The sequence below is a fragment of the Nannobrachium achirus genome, assembly GCF_963921795.1.
Source record: "Nannobrachium achirus genome assembly, chromosome: 23".
Lineage (NCBI taxonomy): Eukaryota > Metazoa > Chordata > Actinopteri > Myctophiformes > Myctophidae > Nannobrachium > Nannobrachium achirus.
The window spans coordinates 25,583,476-25,605,688 of record NC_137830.1 but is presented as its reverse complement, the minus strand read 5'-3'; the positions used below and the strand labels follow the sequence as shown (position 1 = coordinate 25,605,688).

The following is a 22,213-nucleotide window of genomic DNA, read 5'->3' as shown; positions in this document are numbered from 1 at the left end:
AAAGTTTAATATAAAATCAGGCATTGCGGACATTTTGGTACCAGGTACGTCTCTGTATCCATTTCAGTTCTTGAGATACAGCATATAGGTACACCTGAGTCTGTAAACGTACCTATATGTTGTATCTCAAAAACTGTAATAGATACAGACACATACTTGGCACCAAAATATCCGCAATGCCCAACCTTATATTCAACTATAATATGTTTATGGGTCTTAAAACCAATGCTTTTGGAGTTATAAAGGAATAAACACTTTTTTGGACGGACATCTTGGATTTCGGATAAATCAAAGAGTGGCCTCCAAAGATGATGTGTACCAATTGTCACATCTTATCACCGAGTGAACGATTGCTCTTATTATTTCCTGTACTAGGAGGCAAGACTCCTGATCAAGATCTAATTCTTCATTGTCAGTTTCTTCATTACCAAGCTGCACAGGCACATCCATATGCTCCACTTCAGTAAAGCCCTCTTTTATGACAATGCCCTATACTGCACTGGTTTACACTTGCCTGTAAGGGCGGATTCACACTGCGGTCTCGGGAGCGTTCTCGAGGCTACTTGGCAGATATTTTAACAGTGTGAAGCCTTCGGTTTTCCTCAGAAACGGATCAACGCAACCAGCCTCGAAACCACCTTCGGAGGTAGTCTCGAGGCTGCATGATGCGTCCTCGAGAACGGTGAGCTGCAGTGTGAAACTACCGTCCACAAAAACAGTATTGATGTTGAACGTGACCTCATATAAAGTCGACGAGTCAGGCGTCGCCACAAATAAACACAAGGTAACAGTTGTCAACATGGCCATGACTGAGATCAGCGACATTGGTCTAACAGACATATTGCTTGCTTGCTGGAGATTTGGGCAGACGTTGACATCCAAACGCAATTAGACAATACAAACAAAAATGCAGACATATTTTCGGTAATCAGTGAGTATATGCGTGTGCGTGGATTTAACAGAACAATCGAACAATGCCGTGCTAAAGTCAAGTGGCTCAAACTACACTATCATAAAGTTAAGGATGCCCTGCTAAAAACTGGCAGCTCCACAGATGAAAAATATACATTTATTTATTTAACCCTGACACCCTAGAATCACAACCCATCTCCCGTCCAATAAATCCGAGTCCGTCAACACCGCCAACTTCTTCATCATCAGCAGCAGCAGCATCTCCGACTCCACTCTCCAGCCGAGGACAGCACGGGCACGTCCCGTTTTGGTGTCGTAGCGATAAGGCGAAATACAAGTGTACCAACGCTTTTTCGCCTTGTTTCTTTTTCTTTGAGGAAGCCACTGATTTGCACTCACTAGCAAACTTGTTCTAATAATGTGCAGTGCATGCAGCGTGCCTGCTTGACGTGCTTGTTACCCTTAATGTGAATATTAAGCCACACTATGGCTTGTGAAAGCGTTTCAATTGTAGGCTACGTTGATTATTAAATAATACAAATAATAACGTGCGCTGTGCTGCGCTGGACTCATCATTCTGCAAGTTTCTGCGCATGGAAAATAGCAGATCTACAAGCTCACAACGCGTCGTGGATCAGTGAACATCACTCGACACCTACTATACAGGTCTATTGATATGCAAATAGGCTTGTTTCTTTGTTAAACAGTTGTCGAGGTGTGAACTTCGGGGGGTGCGAGACCCCGGCTCAGAAAAGGTTTGGGTCGTCGGGGGTGCACGACCCAAGACCACTGCAACACTGTTCCACACTGCGCTGTCGCGCGTCGGAAAAATGAAGAGGCGCATTGGATTGTTACATCAACTTTCGTGCCTGAATTTCTTGGCGACCAGAATCAGCAATGTCGCATAATTGATGACGTCTGTATTCACTGGCGAGGCACTGTGCATACCGCCACCTATAGGATCAGGATGTATAGTGCTAGTGGTCTCCAGGGAGGGAGAATCTTTGCCAATGTGAATGCTGGCCAGCGTGAACCAGCAACCGTTTTCAGAAACAGTTCTAATCAAACGGATTGCAGTGTGAATCCGCCCTAAGTGGAAACCAGTGCACAAACTGTTCCAAGCATCTGGCCTGAAGAGGTTCTTAAGTTTAAAGCTGGGGGACCAACCTGCCTTCTACCATGTGCCAGCCACAATTCATTGGTGAGGGCTTTGTGAATTTCCAAACGTATTACTGCTAATGTGGTAGTGAAATGAAAATGCAAGTAGCAAAGCAAATATTAGTTGATGCTGGCAAAAGTGATAATGAATATAATTGTCTTTGGGTGTGATGGAGGATATGGCTGATTCTGTGTGTGCAGTCATACCTGGTTGTCAGGGGGCCAAAGCCGATATTGACTTGACCTAAGATAACACCTCCTGGTTGTATTCTCACAAATCAGTACTGACCATTTATTTTAAATTTGCTGCAATAATGTTGAGCAAAGTTGCATATGTAAATGTACTGCTAATGTGGTAATGTAATGAAAATGCAGGTAGCAAAGCTAATATTAGTTGATGCTGGCAAGAGTAATGGTGAATATTATTTCAAGAGCATGATGCCCTGGTTTGCTGCTTATGATCACAGACATGAGACAGCTATAAACCGTTGGTCCATCACCTTAGCCGGGGAGCCACTGTGCCAAAATGAGAGAAGACCTGTGATGTCATGACTCCAAATTTTAGTTTTTCCTATTAATTTGGTCAATAAGGTACACAGAATGAGAGGCCTGCTCTGACGGAAACACTGCGAAAAAAAGTTTCCCATTGACTTCACTATACTGGAAAAAAACACACCAAAAAAAGTAGCATGTGAGGGGTCAAACTAAGGGTTCTTCATGATTCTGAATCCATTGCAAGCATTTGTTTTGCATGAAAAACATTCCTTGGGCTAGATTTCAGCCTCTCAAACCTGTGAAAAGTGATGAGTCATCACTTTTCACCGTTATTTTGGTCCGTTTTCTAGCCCAAGGAATGTTTTTCATGCAAAACAAATGCTTGCAATGGATTCAGAATCATCAAGAACCCCTAGCTTGACCCCTCACATGCTACTTAAAGCATATTTTCTTTGGTGTGTTTCTTTCCTGTATATTTAAGTCGATGGAGTGAATATACTTAAATGGCCATAACTTTTTTTCGCAGAGTTTCCGGCAGAGCTTCATTCTGTGTACCTTAATGACCAAATGAATAGAAAAAACTAAAATAAAAAGTATGTCATGACGTCACAGGTAAAACCCTATTCTTTGAGCTTTTGGGCCTGTGGCTCCCCGGCTACCTACAATGAAGGTGTTTGTGGAACCTTGGCAGAGGATACCAGATCATGTTTTGGACTGACACATGATGAGATGGCTCGGGAACCCAAGGACACATGGCAGTCGTGCATGACTTCCAAAAACCTGTCGGGTAGCAAATCTGCTGGAACAGCTACGTATAAACCACCAGGTTAGGACCAGTAAAGACAGTTTCTGGGAGAGTTCCTTTAGAAGTAAACACTAACAGTGCAGTACAGTTACTTACAACTTAAAGGGATAGTTCACCCAAAAAATAATTCCCATTCCTAAGCCAATCATTTGATGACCTGCAGTGGTTCCCTATGGAGACACAAAGCGCCTCATTTGTTCCCAAAGGAGACGCACAAAAAATATCCATGAATTGAAGTGTCCATGGGGTGAGTCATCTTTTTTAAAGATAAGATGTTTAAGGAATCAGATTTCTGTTTTGTTTTGTTTTATCATTATGTGAATATGAAATTGTGCTGATGTATCTCAACGATACTGCAATTCCTTTTATTTTATGATTATTTTTGTATTTCTGTTTTCTAAATGTCACCTGCACAACACACAGAGAGAGAGAGAGAGAGAGAGAGAGAGAGAGAGAGAGAGAGAGAGAGAGAGAGAGAGAGAGAGAGAGAGATGAGGGATGAGGGTCAGTTCAAGGCATGACTGACAAAAACCAGTCAGGTAGCATTTCTGCTGAAGCCCCCAGGAATGATCTGTGGACCACTCTCTTTTGTCCACACAATCGATTGTTCCACATAAGCCACTGGACACACAGGAGCAACAGCAAACATGCAGATAAAGCTATTCCTAATATCGTTCAGTGTGTTGCAGCTGTTACTGTTATTTGGGTTTTGGCTGCATTCGAAGGACATCAATGTCATTCAGAGGATGGCGGGAGGCTGGCTGACTGGACAAACACGAGACCACTGGCTCAACGAAAGCCAGGCAGCAAACCCAGCTGATCTACAAAAGGTTCTGCCGTCTTGTCCAGAGAACCCTCCTCACCTGGTGGGTCCACTTCGCGTGGAGTTCAACTGGAGCATGACCATGGAGTCTGTGAGGACAGACTTGAACTCTACTCTACTTGAGGGTGGACGATACAAACCACCAGACTGCATTTCACATCATAAGGTGGGTACTGCACATGAATGGAGGTGTGAAAGGATGATGGGGATTGGCTTGCTCTGTGTCCAATAAAATATGCTGTAATCTGGATCTAATTAGTTTGAATTTGTATTGATTTGACACATTTGTCCAAACTAAAGTCCAAGTCAGTGAAAGAGTAATTGTGCAGCCTGATTACACAGCAGTCAGTAGACAGTCAGCAGACAGTATACATTTAAGGTATTTATTTTAATCTATAGGCCTTATCTATAATTATAGTTCTACAGTAATAACTCATAACGTAAATACTAATAATAATTACATATTTTAATAAACATTTTATAATTAAGGTTGAGTGCATCATAATCTGCTTATACCACTGTATAATTATACAGTTATAAGCTCTCATAATTACTCATGAATTATAACGCAATCATAAGCATCTTCTCTCAAATCAACATCATAAAGCATTGCTCTAAACTCATATGAGATGGTCTTTCAGTGTCATCTACCTCTTAATGCCGGCTCCCCTTCCTCTCCATCTCCTCTCCAGATCTCCTCAGTTTTATCTGAACAATCAAATCTTGTGCAGAGAACTTTTGACTCTTTAGACACAACATGTCAGAGTTAATGACTAACCCTATTAAATCAATGCAATTAAAATAGACTAGCCTGATTAACTATTTGTTTACCCTTTGTTTAGCCATTTTCACTTTGTTCTTTTCACAGGATCAAAGGTGTCATGGTCAAGATTCACCAGGATACTGGATGGCTTGATTATAGTCTTAAAATAATTGATATAATTATTTTTGTAAAAGTCTAGGTGAAAAATTAATGGGAGATATTTTAGTGGCACCAGTAAACCACACCCCTAGTGAACCTCACACTGTCCATTTATTACACTATATTTAAACACAAGCGCAAACAACATATAGGATGTATTGTATTTAAACACAAGCGCAAACAACATATAGGAAGTATTGTATCGGTGCATACAGTATATTCAAGTGAACATTATCTGTAGATATAAGTAGTACACAAGTTAAGTACTTACTGATTAACAGGATCACACAAAATACCCCCCATATTTGTTCACATTAATTTATATGGACTGGCCCTCCTCCTTGCATGTGAAGCTGAAGTGATGACAGACAGACAAACGGACAAGGTTTTAGGACAACCACAAACTATGCCTTTGTTGTGGTTGATAGCCGTGCAGAAACATGACACCACTCCTGACAGAGACCCATCTCCCTCCCTGTATGTATGTGGGGAGGACTGATTTATTCTGTTTGCATCCAAGATTGATGCAAACGTGTGTAGTACAGTCACGCCTAGCTCTGAGTCCCAGTGTTTTAAAAAGTACTACATTCTTTACATAAGTAAAAGTATCAATACTGCAATGTAGTACACTGTCATTACAAGTACAAATCTGGCATTCAAAATGTACTTGAGTAAAAGTACAAAATTGGTATTGGCATCAAAATGAACTTAAAGTACCAAAAGTAGAAAGTAGTCATTATTCAGAACATCCCATGTCCCAAGTTTTGTAATAATAATCAAAATCTAAAAGTAACTAGTCACTAAAGTTTTCAAATAATTGCAGAGGAGTAAAAGTACAATATTTGCCTCTGTGATGTAGTGGAGTAGAAGTAAAGGTACTGACAATTGGAAATACTTTAGCAAAGTAAAATACTTCAAAATGTTACTTAAGTACTGTACTTAAGTAAAAGTACTTAGTTCCGTTACCATTGCTGAGTCCATTTAGTTTGATTCAGGCCAGGATTCAGGCCAGGTGTGAGTGCTTGAAATCAGTCCCTCATGTGGGACATACATACACGCCCCAGCGGCAAACCGAGACCAGATAGATTCTCCAATAACCGAAGCTTACTACCCCCAGCAAAACAGAAAATCCTAAACAACACCGCTGTCCCGCACACCTCTCCAAATTGACCAGGCCACTCCACCTTCCCCCTTTCTCTTGTAGGGGTTTTCCACTGTGGTTTTGAGCACGGTACCATGCTTTGGAGAGCACGTATGATTGATTGATTGATTGATTGATTGATTGGTTGAACACTTTAGTAATAGTTTTCAAAAAGTTTTCAAAAAATAAAAAGCACAGAAGTACATATAAAAGGATTAAACCCAAGAATGCATTACGCTACGGTTTGTTTCCATTGGGGTCATGTGTATTCAATTGGAACTAGAAGCAGTGCTCTTCCGAGCACAGGTCTCCACCAGGCCGTGCGTCCTGGTGGTGCTACTGTATAATAGGCCAATGTAAAAAGGGTGGCATATGTTCTTCACCTTAGATCTTTCATGGCAATCGGACGCTGCATGCATGATTTCAAGCATTGTGTTCCAAAAATGTGTTTTGCTAAAGTCTACCTGCTGGTGGCGCTATAACAGGACAATGTTAAAAAGGTAGCATTTGTTCCTTGACCTAGTGGGAATATGTGTGGCAAATGTCACGGTAATCGCAAGCTGCGTTGATGATTTGAGGCATTTTGTTCAAAAACTGAGCAATCCTGCAAACTTTGGAAGCTAATATTAGCCAATCAGGATGGAATGTGAAATATCAGACGGATCGGACTTGATCACATGACTATAGAGATACTGTGTACCGATTTGCATGATTTTTGGATAAAATCTCAAGGAGTAATATCCAAAAATGTGTTTTACATAAGTCGGCCCAAAGGTGGCGCTATAAACGGCTGATGTGAAAAATGCAGGGCAAAGGTTTATCCTTAGCCTCTAGGGAGTGCGCTTACAAAGTTTGAAACTGATCGGTGGAGTTATAGGTAAAACCACAAATCGGGCTGTTATAGCGCCACCATGAGGCTGATTAAAAAAAAATTAAGTGGCATTTCTTCCTCGGCCTAGTGGGAACGTGTGTGCGCGATTTCATGATAATTGCACTTTGCGTTTGTGATTTGAGGCATTTTGTTCAAAACGGCTCAATCCCACAAACTTTGGAAGCCAATCTTAGCCAATCAGGATGGAATATGCAAAATCGGACAGATCCGTGTTGATCACATGACTGTCGAGATATTGCCTACCGATTTGTAGGATTTTTGGACAAAATCTGTAAGAGTAGTGCACAGAAATGTGTTTAGCAAACATCGGCCACTAGTTGGCGCTAGAAAAGGCCCATTTGAAAAATTTAGGGCAGAGGTTCTAGATTGGCATCCAGGGAATGTGTGTGCTCACTTTGGCAGCGACCGGGCCAACGGCAACTGAGATTTGGCGTTCACAAACTGCGAGGACGCACGCACGGACGGACGCACGGACGCACGGACGGACACACGGACGGAGGGGAAAACATACTCTCCCTCAGCCTTCGGCTGGTGGAGACAATAAGAGGAGGTAACGGCCTGAAAAGGTTGAGAACCTCTATTTCGGAGCAGTGTCAGTTTTGTCCCAGCCTGGTGCACAGAAACGGACCCATCCTATGTTAAAATTGCCTTGCTCAGTGGACAGTGGAAGGCAGGTATCACTAACGTGACATGCCTATTATGGAGACTATTCTGCCGCACAGACAGAACAGCACAATATATAACACAAACGTAACATGGCCATAGACCAGGGGTGGGGAACTTTGATGATGGCGAGGGCCACTATATTTCCACCTCCACTACGTCCTACTTTGTATCTCATACAAAAGAAGCAAAAATAGCAGATCTACAAGCTCAAAACGCATCGCAGCGCAATGCGTTTTGAGCTTGTAGATCGGCTTCTTTTGAATTGGAATCCTGAATTAGTTTTTGTTATTTTTTAATTGGAATCCAGAAATGTAACATTTTGATTTAATTTCAAACGCATTTCGTTATATACTCATGTTAACTTTATGAACCTAAACACAAATAAATTGGACATTAAAAAAATACATTTTAATACTACTATACTAGTCATTAAGCTACTAATATAGACTGACAGAATTAAAGCAGGTCATGTTTGGAATTGTAACAGCTGAAATCCTATCAGTATCCCAGTATTAACCTGCGGGCCGCATTAAATGAAGGTGGGGGCTGCATGTGGCCCCCGGGCCGCCAGTTGCCCATGTGTGCCATAGATAGACTATTCATGCGTGCAGACGGTTATATAAACCTTGCTGGTGTCTCTGCAGTGCATTGTGATATCACAACAAGCTCACAGGAGGTTACATGCATTTTCTGGGGCTCACCGGATACTCCGACAACAGGTACAACAGGTATTGTATAACCGTTGTGGGGGCATGCATTCCCAACTTGCATCATCCCCGATTGACCTTGGCCTTTGGGCACTGGTCTAGTTTGACATAAAGCCCCTCATAGCCCTGAAGGTCACCTACAACCTCTCGTCACTGAAGCTAATCCAACTGGCTGAACAGGACACAACCTGTCATTCTTATTGGGTGATGTAGGACACCAGATGAACCTAAGCTCCGTTGTGATGAGTAGTATGGGATTACCACCTGAGGGCGGTGCAACAACAAATACAAACTAGAAAAAGTGCAATTCTGGGAAATTGCAAGTGAGTCACAAGGAATCCACTGGGAAATGAATTCCGTCATACCATTTATATTATACATTGTGATGTCAAGTGAAGCATCAACAATCCTGTCTGATTGGACATTATATTATCCAAGAGATAAGTTCAGTTAACCATTTTCAACCCAGATAACGTCAGTTAAAAGGTTAACAAAAAACAGGTTCACTTTAGCTGGCAAAAAGTTCTTGGACCTAGAACAATTAAATAGTGTGTTTAGGCGACTAAAATCTTATGATATTTAGTCTACTAAAACTAAAACTTTTCAGATGACTAAAACAAAATGAAATTGTATTCAAAAGACTATGACTTGCGAGTAAATACTCTTTTATTTTTTTGTTTCTTGCACCTCCTCTCCCTTTTCCTCATGCGTCTGAGTTGGTCTGTGCTGGCATGTGATTGTGAGCTGATGGACACAATAAAGAGTGATTCCTATGCAAAAGCCTTTGTCGTGGCCTAATTTGTCATGGCCTAAGATCACAGGCATTTTTTGCCTTGTGATCTTGCAATGGCAAAACATTATAATAAATGTACATATAATCTACTGCTTTGTTTTGGACAAGACATATGGACACAAACACAGCCAAGGAGTTCCTTGTGACAGTAAAAAGTTGCTGTAAAAATTAACACTGGCATTGGTTGATACTGCAGAACCACTGGATGGTGCTGTTGTACCTAGTGCTGTGTCATGATTAGGACATTTTAGTTGACCATTAATTGTCACTGGAACAATTGGAACATTGGAACATTATGAATAAAAATCAAATTTCTGGTTGGCTTTTTATGCTTCATAAAAGACGCACAGGACTGATTGACAAATAAGTACATAATTTTAAATTTTAAAACTTTACATGAATGGTGGAAATAGACGATCTACATTGCAGATCGTCTATTTCCACCATTCATATAAACTTATAAAATGTCAAACATTTAAAAAAGAATAGTGGAAATAGCAGATCTACAAGCAAAACATGTCACCATGTGACACATTTTAAGCTTGAAATTATATGAAACATTTTCAACATGGAAATTATTATGACGATTATTCAAAATAATTGTATGTCAAATAATTGTGATTAGACGACGATGTAATAATTGTGACAGGCCTAGCAATACCCCATTAACCTTATTCACCTTTCATACCTCTTACACACGTCAACACAGGTATTTTCTCGTTTGACAGTGAAAGTTACCTTTTCCCATTATCAAACTGTACTTGGATGGTCGTCTTGGACTGACCCAAACAGTGGGTCAGAACCCATATTTGGGTCACGGACCAACTTATGGGTCGCGACTCGCGAGTAAATACCCCTTTATTTTTTGTTTCCTAAATTTAGTTTTTAATTATTATTAGCCTATTTCAAAATATCTACAAAAAAGAAGAAAAACTAAACCCCCCAAAACTCTAAAGTTTTTCAAAAGAATACAAAAAAAATAAACCCATTAATTAGAGGGAAATACAAGAAATAGTGAAAATAGCAGAACTAGAAGATCACAACACGTCGCATCGCAACGTGTTGTGAGCTTGTAGGTAGCTATTTCAGGTTGTAGGTATAGCTATTTTCACACGTTTGGGTCGCAGGGAGACATCAAATTTCTCGTTTGGGTTTTGAGTTAGTATGTGTGTAATGTGTGAAAATGTGTGAAAATAAATGTCTTCTCCGCAGCAGCAAACTATGGGCTCCTTTCTTTGCACATCATGCAGTCTTCTCCTTCATCTCTTCCCCCTGCCCCAGTACCATCACGTAACAGCAACATTGAAGGATGGTTGAGAAATATATTCTTTTCTTTCTTTTAGGTGGCAATAATCATTCCGTTCCGCAATCGGAGTCAACACCTGATACAGTGGCTTTACTACCTCCATCCCATCCTGCAGCGCCAACAGCTGGACTATGGAGTGTACATCATTAACCAGGATGGAGAGGGGACTTTCAACAGGGCCAAACTGATGAATGTAGGCTTTGTCCAGGCACTGAAGTTGTACAATTACTCCTGCTTTGTCTTCTCTGACGTGGATCTAATCCCTATCGACGACCGTAACATCTATGGCTGTTTTAGTAATCCCAGACACCTGTCTGTGGCTATAGACAAATTTGGGTTCCATCTGCCCTCCCCAAAAAGCTTTGGAGGGGTTGTGTCATTGACCAAAGAGCAGTACTTGACCGTTAATGGCTTTTCAAACGACTACTGGGGCTGGGGCGGCGAGGACGACGACCTCTACCAAAGAACTGCCATAAAATCCATGCCCGTCTCTCGGCCTGACCTGACGGTTGGGAGGTTCATAATGATCAAGCATGAAGGAGACTTGCATAATGAGGTTAATCTCCAAAATGTTGAAAAGGTCTCTAAAACCTCATCGACCATGGAAGAAGATGGGATCAGCTCCCTCACATATACCATCAAAAAGGTTGAGAGGGTTCAGCTGTACATGTTTATCACTGTGGACATAGGCAGTCCAAAGTAGGAAATGAAAACTAAACTGCATTTCTGTTCATTATACCATATATTGTTGTATTATTATTGGTAAGGATTGGAATGAGATTTAGATTTTGTCTTATGGAGATTCGTGTGTTGTGGTGTCTTATGATGTTCAATTGTTCATGGTGTTTCTTCACACCATGGGTGACGTCCTTATTTGCGTTATGCACCCCCTCTCCCTTTTCCTCCTGCGTCTGAGTTGGTCTGTGCTGGCATATGAGCTATTAAATCCTAACAATAAAGAGTGATTCCTATGCAAAAGCCTTTGTCATGGCCTAAGATCACAAGGGATTCTTTGCCTTGTGATCTTGCAAAGAATTATAATGTACAAAAAGTGTAGTTTTGTTTTGGACAAGACATATGGACACAAACACAGCCAAGGAGTTCCTTGTAACATCACTGTCAATACATGCACCGCACACAAGCCAACAACACCATGTTGTCCATACGACACTGACGTACAGTACCATTGAGGTACGTACAGCAACAGTTAGCAGGTCTGAAAATCACATTTTATGTGTTTCAATCAAACATGGGTCAAGATCACAACTTTCAACATGAGCCAAAAAACAGCAGACATACTGGACTAGACTGCAGTCCGGACACCTCGGCTCCAATGCAGGCTAAAAGTGCATTGTGTGTTCGAGTCCCATTCCCGACTATGTTTGCAGCATGTCTCTCCCCACCTCTCTCCCTGTTTCTGGTCAGTCTACTGTGTAATCTATACTTAAAGGCCAAAAAGAACCCATGGCTGTTATGTCAAAGCCCAAAACCTCTAGCTTGAACTTAAAGGAAATAGCAAACTCACACATAGGATAATTTAAGTGACCAGGATCCACATACACATATATTGTTACCTGTTACATCTCATTACCTTCAACAGCAGACACAACACAACATACAGATTCATATCAGCATTCAATTCCAAAGCCAAAAACCGTCACTGAACATGTTGAGCCATTGGGTCCCAAAAAATATGTGTATATACAAGTATGTGTGTGTGTGTGTGTGTGTGTGTGTGTGTGTGTGTGTGTGTGTGTGTGTGTGTGTGTGTGTGTGTGTGTGTGTGTGTGTGTGTGTGTGTGTGTGTGTGAAAATGTTTCCTACCATGAGTCGTCTTCTACTTTACTTCATCAGTTGTAAAAGTGGCCAGTCCCATTCTCCGGCTGCCATTCTCTCTTCTCACTCAATTTTGGTAGCACACTTGTTGGTATAACTTGTTCATCCTGGTTGATTTAGTACTGCACATCGGCCAGGAACTTATGCAGAGCAGGCTTCAGGGTCCAGCTTTCACAGCTACATAGGACCGAGAAGAAGCTGAGCTTGATATGGTGGGGGGTTGGACTTACACCCACTGGCCATGCCAATCGGAGCACTCCATGCAAGCAACAGCCCTGCCAGGATGTCAAACCTCACTGTGCCATCTGGAGGCATCACTGTGGCTCTTGTACCTTCTTCTTTCGTGGGGCATCATCAGATGTCCACTAGCTCAAGGTTGTGCAGCCACGCCCTCGTCTCAGGTCCCAAAACAAAGAGGCCGGCCTCTGGAGGTGGTCTATACAGGGTATAGACAGGTGGTGTAATGTGGTCGGCAGTCTGCCGCAATCGCATGCTGCATTGCCTGCCAGGCCCCAGTTCTTCATAGATGTTTTGAAGCAGCCAATCCCAGTATGCAGTCAGTTCAGCAGGGTCTATTTCTGGGCTTTCCTTAAGGGTAGCAGCCTCTTGTCGGAGGCCGGCCGGACTGATAGGTAGAACACAGGGGCGGGCTTCAGGCAACCAGCCCAGTAATGGCAGTATCAACCTTTTTGGCACATGGGCTTCTACACCAGGCTGGGGCACAGCATTGAGCTGCATCGAAAACCAGGCTTGCATGGAGATTCGTATTGCCTGCTCTTGTACCTGCATGGATTCAAGAAAGAAAAGAAAAGAAAAGAAAAGAAAAGAAAAGAAAAGAAAAGAAAAGAAAAGAAAAGAAAAGAAAAGAAAAGAAAGAAAGAAAGAAAGAAAGAAAGAAAGAATTAATTCATTAATTCATTAAAGTGACCAAGAGTCACATTCATGTATGTTTAATGTACCCTGTCACATCTCACTACCTTCAACAATGGAATAAACACACACCTTCTGCTACATTCAAATGGATATGAAACTAGAGGACAATATATCTGACTGATGGAAGTTCTTGACAGAAAATAGCTTACATGTCCATGGTGGATCTTTGTGAAACAAAATCTTTGCAGATAGAAAGAGGATAATTTAAGATTTCCATACAGCTGCAATGTTGGCGAGTTTAACGTTGTTTAATACAATCAGATAGGACTTTTCAGTTTGGATATATGGTCTGTCAAGGGTTTGTATTGCAACTCTAGATTACAGATACCGGTATCTCTCTCTTGCACGCACGCACGCACGCACGCACGCACGCACGCACACACACACACACACATGGATAACCACAGTTGGAAATAAGATGACAAACAGTTTTGTCACGTGACAACACTGACAACTCCACTCAACTTCTATGAGGGTGAAACGTTACATTACAAGTTGTTTATTTCACTCTTTACTTCCAAACATAACCGAGTAAATGGAGACCTGGGTTTATCAGGGGTTGTGGAAGGGGGTGGGGCAACCGGAGGATTCTAATGAGCCCGCGTGAAGCCTGCTTAGGAAGTGTCTACCAATAACCTGCCATCACTCTGTGTCTACCTTTTAGGGACTAGGGAGTGTCTGACAACAACACATTATTTTGTTTGTTTGATTGATTGATTGATCAATTTAATACTTTCTGAGCGGTTTGCAAAAAAAGCACAGAAAAGTACAGTTCTGTACAAGGTCTGATAAAAGGATTAAACCCAAGAAAACACTGTGGCTTGTTTTTGAAGACTACAGTACAGTAGGCTATATGTCTATATTGCCCTGGATGTTGCCCCCAGATGTTAAGCAAGCACACTTTTGTATTAATGCATAACAACTAAGAGAAAGACTTTGTTTGATTATAATGTAACTTTGTTCAGTTGGGTCAAAAGTGAAATAAGATAATGGAACAGTAGGTCAAATCCCCTGTCATAGCCATGCACTTGAACTACACACACACAAAGCCAAAAGAGCCAGGGGAACCTCTAGTGGTCATAATGTGTACTCAAAGTCTCTATAGTCATCTTCATGCAGGGCCAGCCCAGTACAGTATCTGGTCTGGATGCTTTCCCAAACACTGTGGGTCGCCGACACATTTTTATGGATCCCTTAATTTATTTTTCCTACATGTTGTTTTTAATTATTATTGTTTTAAAACATAACAAAAAATCTCTATATATATTATATATATATACATTCCCCCAAAAGCTAAGATTTTCACGAATAATAAAACAATTCAATGATTTAGTCATTTAAGTAATTTCATTAATAAATAAAAGGTAAATCTGAGAAGTAGTGAAAATAGCCGATCTACAAGCTCACAACGCGGCGCGAAGCATAGAATATGGCTTAATTGGTTAATGTCTGTGTTGTAATAATATAATGATCTAAAGCAAAGCAGTAAAGTTTTCAAATAATTGTACTAGTGGAGTAAGAAGTACAGTATTTGCCTCTGAGCTGTAGTGGTGTTGCAGAGTTGTACTGAGGTACTGCAAAAGTAAATTATACAACTCAAGTAAAATAAAAGTGCAGCGCTTGCTTGAGTAAGTGTACGCCTGATTTCCACCACTGGGAAGAACACCACCTGTACAACTTTCTAAACCGTAATGTACACACCTAGAGAACAGGAATACAAACAGAAAAGTAATAATGTAAACAAAAGGAGATCAAGTTCCCATGTCAAATCTTAATGTTCACTTTGTATATCCTGCTCAAAACAAGCAGTTCTGTTAACATACTATAGGTTATACAAATGATGATGATGATGATGATGATGATGATGATGATGATGATGATGATGATGATGATGATGAAAATTATGTATTGTTCTTACATCTCTTGTTTGGATTTTATGCTCATTGTTCCAGTGAGCCAACATGCATAATATCAGCACCCAGACCCTTGTTTGACCAGAATCTTCATTATCATTGGTAACACCTGTGAAGGAAGTAAGCAGAGCCATACCATAGAGCCTAAATTACAATCACATATTGTTTGACTTGATCCCACAGATAGAGATGGTGAAAATAGCCGATCTGCATAGTGATCGGCTATTTTCACAATTTGTGTTTGACCATTTTCTATAGTATAGTTTGTTGATTACTTTTGATGCAATGACATTTTAATTTCAGAGGTGTCAAAAAGGTCTTAAAGGTCCATAAATTGACACTTTAAATGTGCGGATACCCTGTATACACTCATACTGTACTTTGGTCTGTTTACTTTTGAGTGAGAAAACAATGTTGCACAGTAAGCTAATCATCTGGAGACCCCCCTGAGAACCACTGGTCTAGCACAGGGGTCTTCAACAGGGGGTCCGGGACCCCTAGGGGGTCCTCAGAGTTACTACAGGGGGTCCTCCAAATATTTGTGTGATAGAAACCTTTTTCTCCTTTTTTATATTAACCACTTGAACCCTAGCATCCATATTCTGAGAACTTTAGCCAACAATAGCAGATCTACAAGCTCACAACACCTCGCGCTGCGAGGCATTGTGAGCTTGTAGATCCGCTATTTTTGGCAAAGAGGTTTGGTGTAGAGGAGAAAAAGAGCAGACCAAGTACAGAGTGAAAGGTCACGTTTATTAGATAATGACGGCTCAAGTGGTTAAATATCGGAAAACACAAATTGACATGAATCCAAAATACACTGATGATTGTGCTGTCAAGCGATGAAACTATATGGAATCTATGAACAGGTTGTGGGGGTCCCTGCTTCATCTCTCTCTCATCTAAGGGGTCCATGGCCTGAAAATGTTGAAGACCTGTGGTCTAGCACATTAAAACGGGGATAGACTCCCATATTTCAGCTGGTTAATGACAATTAGCCTCTCCAACCTCCTTATGTAATATCACCAAATAAAAGCAATCAATTGAAAAGTGGTTTGACAGTCTGGCCTTAGTGGCCTCATCTCAAATAGGTCTTAATGAGGTTCAGTTGGGCTGTACAGCATAATGGAAATAATGCATGACATACAAGGAAAAGAAAGGAATGATGCAACGGGTAATTTCCAGCATAGCTATGCCAATATTTGGGTTCCATTCAGATGCTATGCAGGGAGGTAGTGTAAATACTTTAATGTGCTGTGTGAGACAGGTGTGTGTAGGACATTGGACAGTGATTCAGCAGTGAGAAATGCAGTGTTGGAAAAAGTACTCATGTTTTTTACTAAGTAAAAGTATCAATAGTGCTATGTAGAAATGCTCTGTTACAAGTAGAAGTCCGGAATTCAAAATCTACTTGAGTTCAAATAAATGTAGTGGAGTAAAAGTACAATATTTGGATCTGAGATGTAGTGGGGTAGAAGTAAAAGTACTGGAAATCGGAAACACTCAAGTAAAGTACATATATCTCAATAGTCAATATTCTACATTACTTAAGTAAATTAGTAAAAGCTCCTATAACTGTCCATTCATGGACACTCTTCTTTGATCTACCTGTATATAACATCAGTCGCTTGTCATGATGCCTATGCCACACGTGCGCGAGAGAGTTTAATAAACTCATTTATGTGTTACAGTATAATATACTACTTCACTAATATCACTACTTGTGATCAACTCATCACAAGGAGTAATATTACTACTCCTTGTGATGAGTATTACTCCTTGTGATGAGTTGATCACAAGTAGTAACATTTGACCAGGAGTATCTAAAGGCTACTATTTGTTAAGAAATGGGGTTGTGTACTTTGCCCTCCACTGATCATTTCCTTGGCCACACAAACACACCCATTTAAACACACAGATACACACACACACACACGCACGCACGCACGCACGCACGCACGCACGCACGCGCACACACCCCCACCCACACACACAGACACACACACAATATAGACAAATTCTGTAGGCTATAAAAGAGTTAATTATTAACACAGAGCCTGATATCATATCTGCATAACATGATCCCAGCGAACTACTGACCACAATGCAGAAGTGGCATTGCATGACGATTATTGCTATGAACTATCTATTGTTTGTCACTTCTTTACCAGTCTATCGAGAGGAATAGGAAAGATGCAGAAAAAGCTGGTAATACTAATCATAATACTGTTTCAGTTGGTGATATTATTTGGGTTATGGCTGGATTCCAGGCACAACAGTGTCTTCCAGATGATGACAGGATACAGGCTACCTGAACAAATGCACTTTTGCATCAACAAAACCCAGAATGGAAATACAACTGATGCACAAGAGTCTCTGGCATGCTGTCCTAAGTCCTCTCCTCTCCTGGTGGGACCATTTCATGTGGAGTTCAACTGGAGAAGGACCATGCAGTCTGTGAGGACAGAATTTAACTCTACTCTACATGAGGGAGGACGATACAAACCATCAGACTGTATTTCACATCACAAGGTGAGTAAATACAAGGAGAAATTAAAGATGGGGTGCCATGAATATACAGGGAAAGCATATTTGCACATTATGACCACACCCGGTGGTCCATTAAGAGTAATGTTAACTCCATAGACACATTCAAAACAGAAAAAGTACAAAACTATGGCACCACCTCTTTTAAGGAATGGGGATTGGCTTGTTCTGTGTCTATAATTAAATGCCCGCAAACTTTGATAATATTTGAAATGTATCAATATGACTTCAGTTTAACCACTTAGACCCTGATTAATTGCACTGTACTTTTATTTAAAAAAAATATTATCTCTCCCACAAAAATAGATCAACGCGTCGCGTTGAGACACATTGTGAGCTTGTAGATTGGCTATGTTTGGTGAATGTTCCCCACAGATAAGGGATTCTTGGGTATATTGCAGTGGTTAAACATCAAGTATAATGTTATTTCAATCTGTCATAATAATGTAAACAGATATTCAGAGTTTTCCTTGTGATCTCTGTTTTCACTACTGTTGTGCGACAGCCTTGTATGATGAAGCAGGGCTTTACTTTGCGAAGAAACGTACACATTTGAAACTTGGAGATACAAGGTTTCTTCCCGACAATATTTACACCTCCGTATTATGTTGGTGTGCCCATGGAATCTTGGGACATGAAAAGTTTGCCCATGCAGAAAAAAGGTTGAGAAACACTGTCCTAGGGGACACGGAGAGAACATGCAACACACACAAAGGCCATTTTTCCAACCCCACCTATGGACATTGTTGACGTGGAGGAAAACAATATTTAAGGTGTTAGCCAGGGATCCTTTTAAGTGGTCAGATAGGTACCTTTATGTTTTACGTTTCAAGGGCCCTGATCCAGAAAAGGTTGAAAGCCACTGGTAAAGTGATGGATGCCCCAAGGTGCATTCCAACCCCTAGACTGCACCTCCAAAGCACCCTGCCCCATAATGCATTGTGACAGGTGGTGTGCCTGCATGCTTTGCCACACCTGGATGCTCAAATGAACAGTACTGTAAACAACAAAGCAATAATCCAATCCAAATGGTTAACAAACTAGCCAAACCTGCCAACCACCTTGTCATGTTCATGTCCTGCTCAACACAAAGCAAAATGTGGTTTGATAGTTCATGGATGTACGCAAATAACTCTTAACCAATTAAAGATGTGATGACCCCGAGAATTAACATTATGAGACAGTAGGTCACGTGGTCTTTCTACAAATAGTCTGAAAACAGAGTCATAGCCTTGCTCTGCAGTCTGCACAGAGCGACTGCGAAGTAGTCCGTCGTACAGGGCCGTGCACATAGAAAATAGCCGATTTACAAGCTCGCAACGCGAGCTTGTAGCACAATATATGGAGATCCATGTATATGGAGAGCACGGACGGCATCAGTAGGACCAAGTCCATGCGTGTCAATGTGATGTCAGTGTGATGTAAAAAGGATATGTGCCCATATATGGAGACTCTGTATCTCTCAGTCCTTGTCACCCTACGTGTCCTGATGAAGGTCGAGGAGGAGTAGCGAGGCGTAGCGAGGCAAAATAAAGTTTATCTAGAAAGATGGAAATAAGGTGGACAAGTAGCCTACGCTAATTAGAACTACTGTACATGAGCATGCGGCAACCACCTAAACAGACGGCAAATGTACAATTATTATGGTTTTGTAAGCTAGTTTTTACTATCTAACACTGAATATTTTGTTTTAATTGTTGTGTTGCACATTTGCTTTGGCAATGTAAACACATATTTTTTCATGACAAAATACATTGAATTGAGAGAGAGAAATAGAGAGAGCGGAGAAACAATAAAGTTGACATGGTCGGTTAGTAACAGTATGTTACTAAACGATCATGTCAACTTCATTGTTTCTCCTCTCATATTGTACACAAACACGAGGCAATTCAGAAACCTGTCTGATAGCATTTTGTCATGACAATAACAAGCATGCTAATCATGCTGATCACAATGCAGGAGTGGCAGAGAATTACCTTTTGCGGTTATTTCTTTGAACCATTGATTGTCACTTCTTCTATTCTTCTACACCAAAAGGTGTTTCTTAAAATATAGCACAGGCAATGTCAAATAACACATAAAGATCATTGCAAAAGAAATATTATTTCATGCACAGTGCGTCTATAACCAGTAAGACTCCCTAAATCGGGAGATAAGCGACCGTCAGGTCGCATACACAAACTTTGGAAGGCAATGGTAGCCAATCAGGAGGGAATATGGTAAATGGGACAGATCCATGTTGATGATATGACTGTAGAGATACTGTATACCGCTTTGCGCGATTTTAGGGCAAAATCTGTAGGAGCTGTGTCCAAAAATTTGTTTTTCAAGAATCGGCCAGATGGTGGCGCTAGATGGGACAGATGCATTTTGATGACATGACTGTAGACTGTAGAGATACTGTGTACCAGTTTGCGTGATGTTAGGTCAAAATCTATGGGAGCTGTGTCCAAAAATGTGTCTCGCAAGAATCTGCCTCATGGTGGCACTAGAAGAGGGCCATGTGAGAAATGAGGGGTGGCAGCCAAGGAGTGTGTGTGCAATGTTTGGCATGGAACGGGGCAACGGTGGCGGTGATATGAGTAGGGGAAAAGTGTGACATGTGACGTGACTAACAGACGGACAGACGGACGGACTGACTGACTGACGGACTGACTGACTGACTGACAGACAGACAGACAGCCGGTGGAGGTTTTGATAGTAACTGCGACCTGATGGTCGCAATAAACCATTCATAATTATTTAAAACCTAGTTCCCAATAGTCCTAAACAAAGATACTGTATTATAGACATAGGAAAACACAATATGGGAAACTAGAAAGATGCACTATTTGGAGCAGATGTGTGTATGTAGGCCAGTGGTGCTCAACCACTGTTGTTTCATTATAAAGCCGTTGCTTTGTCCATTTTTTATTAAAACATATATCATTAAAGACATGAAATACAAGTTGTCTTTGTGATACAAATTATTAAGTAAACTGTTAGTTCCATTGATCCAAGAACACAATTGATTGATTGATCATCTTACAATAAACATATTCTGAAAAATTGTCAGATGAGTGGGCCACGGACCCTTTGGACAGCCTGGGGTTAAAGTTATTCAGTCCAAATACCCCTTGGCTGAGAGAGAGATGAAGCAGGGACCCTTAGCTGAGAGAAAGATGAAGCTAGGTCCCCCGAGGCACCCGCTGGCCTACTGGTCCAGGCGCATAACACGATTCCCGATCTGGACGACCTTTGCCGTGTGTCACCCCCCATCCTTCCCCCTATTTCCTGTCAGTCTACTGTCCTATCAATAAAGGCATAAAAGCCCCAAAACTAATCTTTAAAAAAAAGAAGCTGGGATCCCCCACACAATTATAACATTTGCTTTTTAGTCCTTTTTAATGAAAAAAAGAAAAGAAAGGAAAATAAAAATGACCATTACTGCATCAAAAGTAACCATCAAATAATACTATAAAAACTGGTCAAACAGTTCAAATATGATCTGCTTTAATACATGGGTGGACATGGGAGATGTACAACATTGAGTAGCCTATGTATCCACAGGCCTGTGGTACAGTCGTTCTGCCACAAGCACAAGGAATCAGACCATCGTTATACTGTCATGTTACAAGAATAAGCTGTACCATAAACAAGAGCTATATCAGGCTCATAGACTTGTTTGACAGCACTGAATGTGTTGTATGTTCAGACAGTTAACCACTTGAACCCTCAAAACCTGTACTATGTCTGCTCTTCTTTCCCCCAAAACCTCTTTGCCGAAAAAAGCAAATCTATTTTTAATGTTCCCCTCAGAATAGGAATGCTAGGGTTCAAGTGCTTAAAGGTGATACACCATGAAATTTCACTTTTCCTATTTTAAAACCTTTTTTTGGGGTCCCACTAGCACCATCCTCACAAAGTCCCATTTCTGACCGTTGTGTCTTTCTCTGGTTTTGGGAAGGCGGAGGTTAAAAGCATCCCACGGGTTCTCAAAACAGGCTGTCCAGATTTGTTGCCGTCGCTGACGTCATCGACGGCCGTTTTTGAAGAAGAAACATTTTTTTTTTCAAAAAACTTTTTTTTTCAAAAACGTTTTTATTTTCATTTTATTTTTATTTTTTAAAGATTTTGGGAGGGTGGCGCAGTTTAGGCCAAAGGTGGTACTGCAGCTGAAAATGCCCTGAGAGCCATTCAAAATGAGAGAGGCTCTCTATTCAGGAATGGTAATTTAGCCTCAAAACGTTTTTTGGGACATAAACAATATGACATAAATACTTTTTAAATGCATGGTGTATCACCTTTAATGTACAAAAAAAAAAAAAAATAATAATAATAATAATAATAATGAAGAAGTTCCTATCACACAAAGATTTGGTGGC

The 22,213-nt window shown here is 40.9% G+C and overlaps 1 protein-coding gene across 1 annotated transcript; it reads left to right on the top strand.

The window, feature by feature from the left end:
• Positions 1 to 4,116: 4,116 nt before the first annotated feature.
• Positions 4,117 to 11,323, top strand: LOC308308832 (beta-1,4-galactosyltransferase 1-like; the record flags this gene model as incomplete). The annotated part of the gene is made up of 2 exons (XM_080754284.1): positions 4,117 to 4,359; positions 10,658 to 11,323. 2 exons carry the CDS (start codon positions 4,117 to 4,119, stop codon positions 11,321 to 11,323), a joined length of 909 nt encoding a protein of 302 aa, XP_080610410.1.
• Positions 11,324 to 22,213: the final 10,890 nt, after the last annotated feature.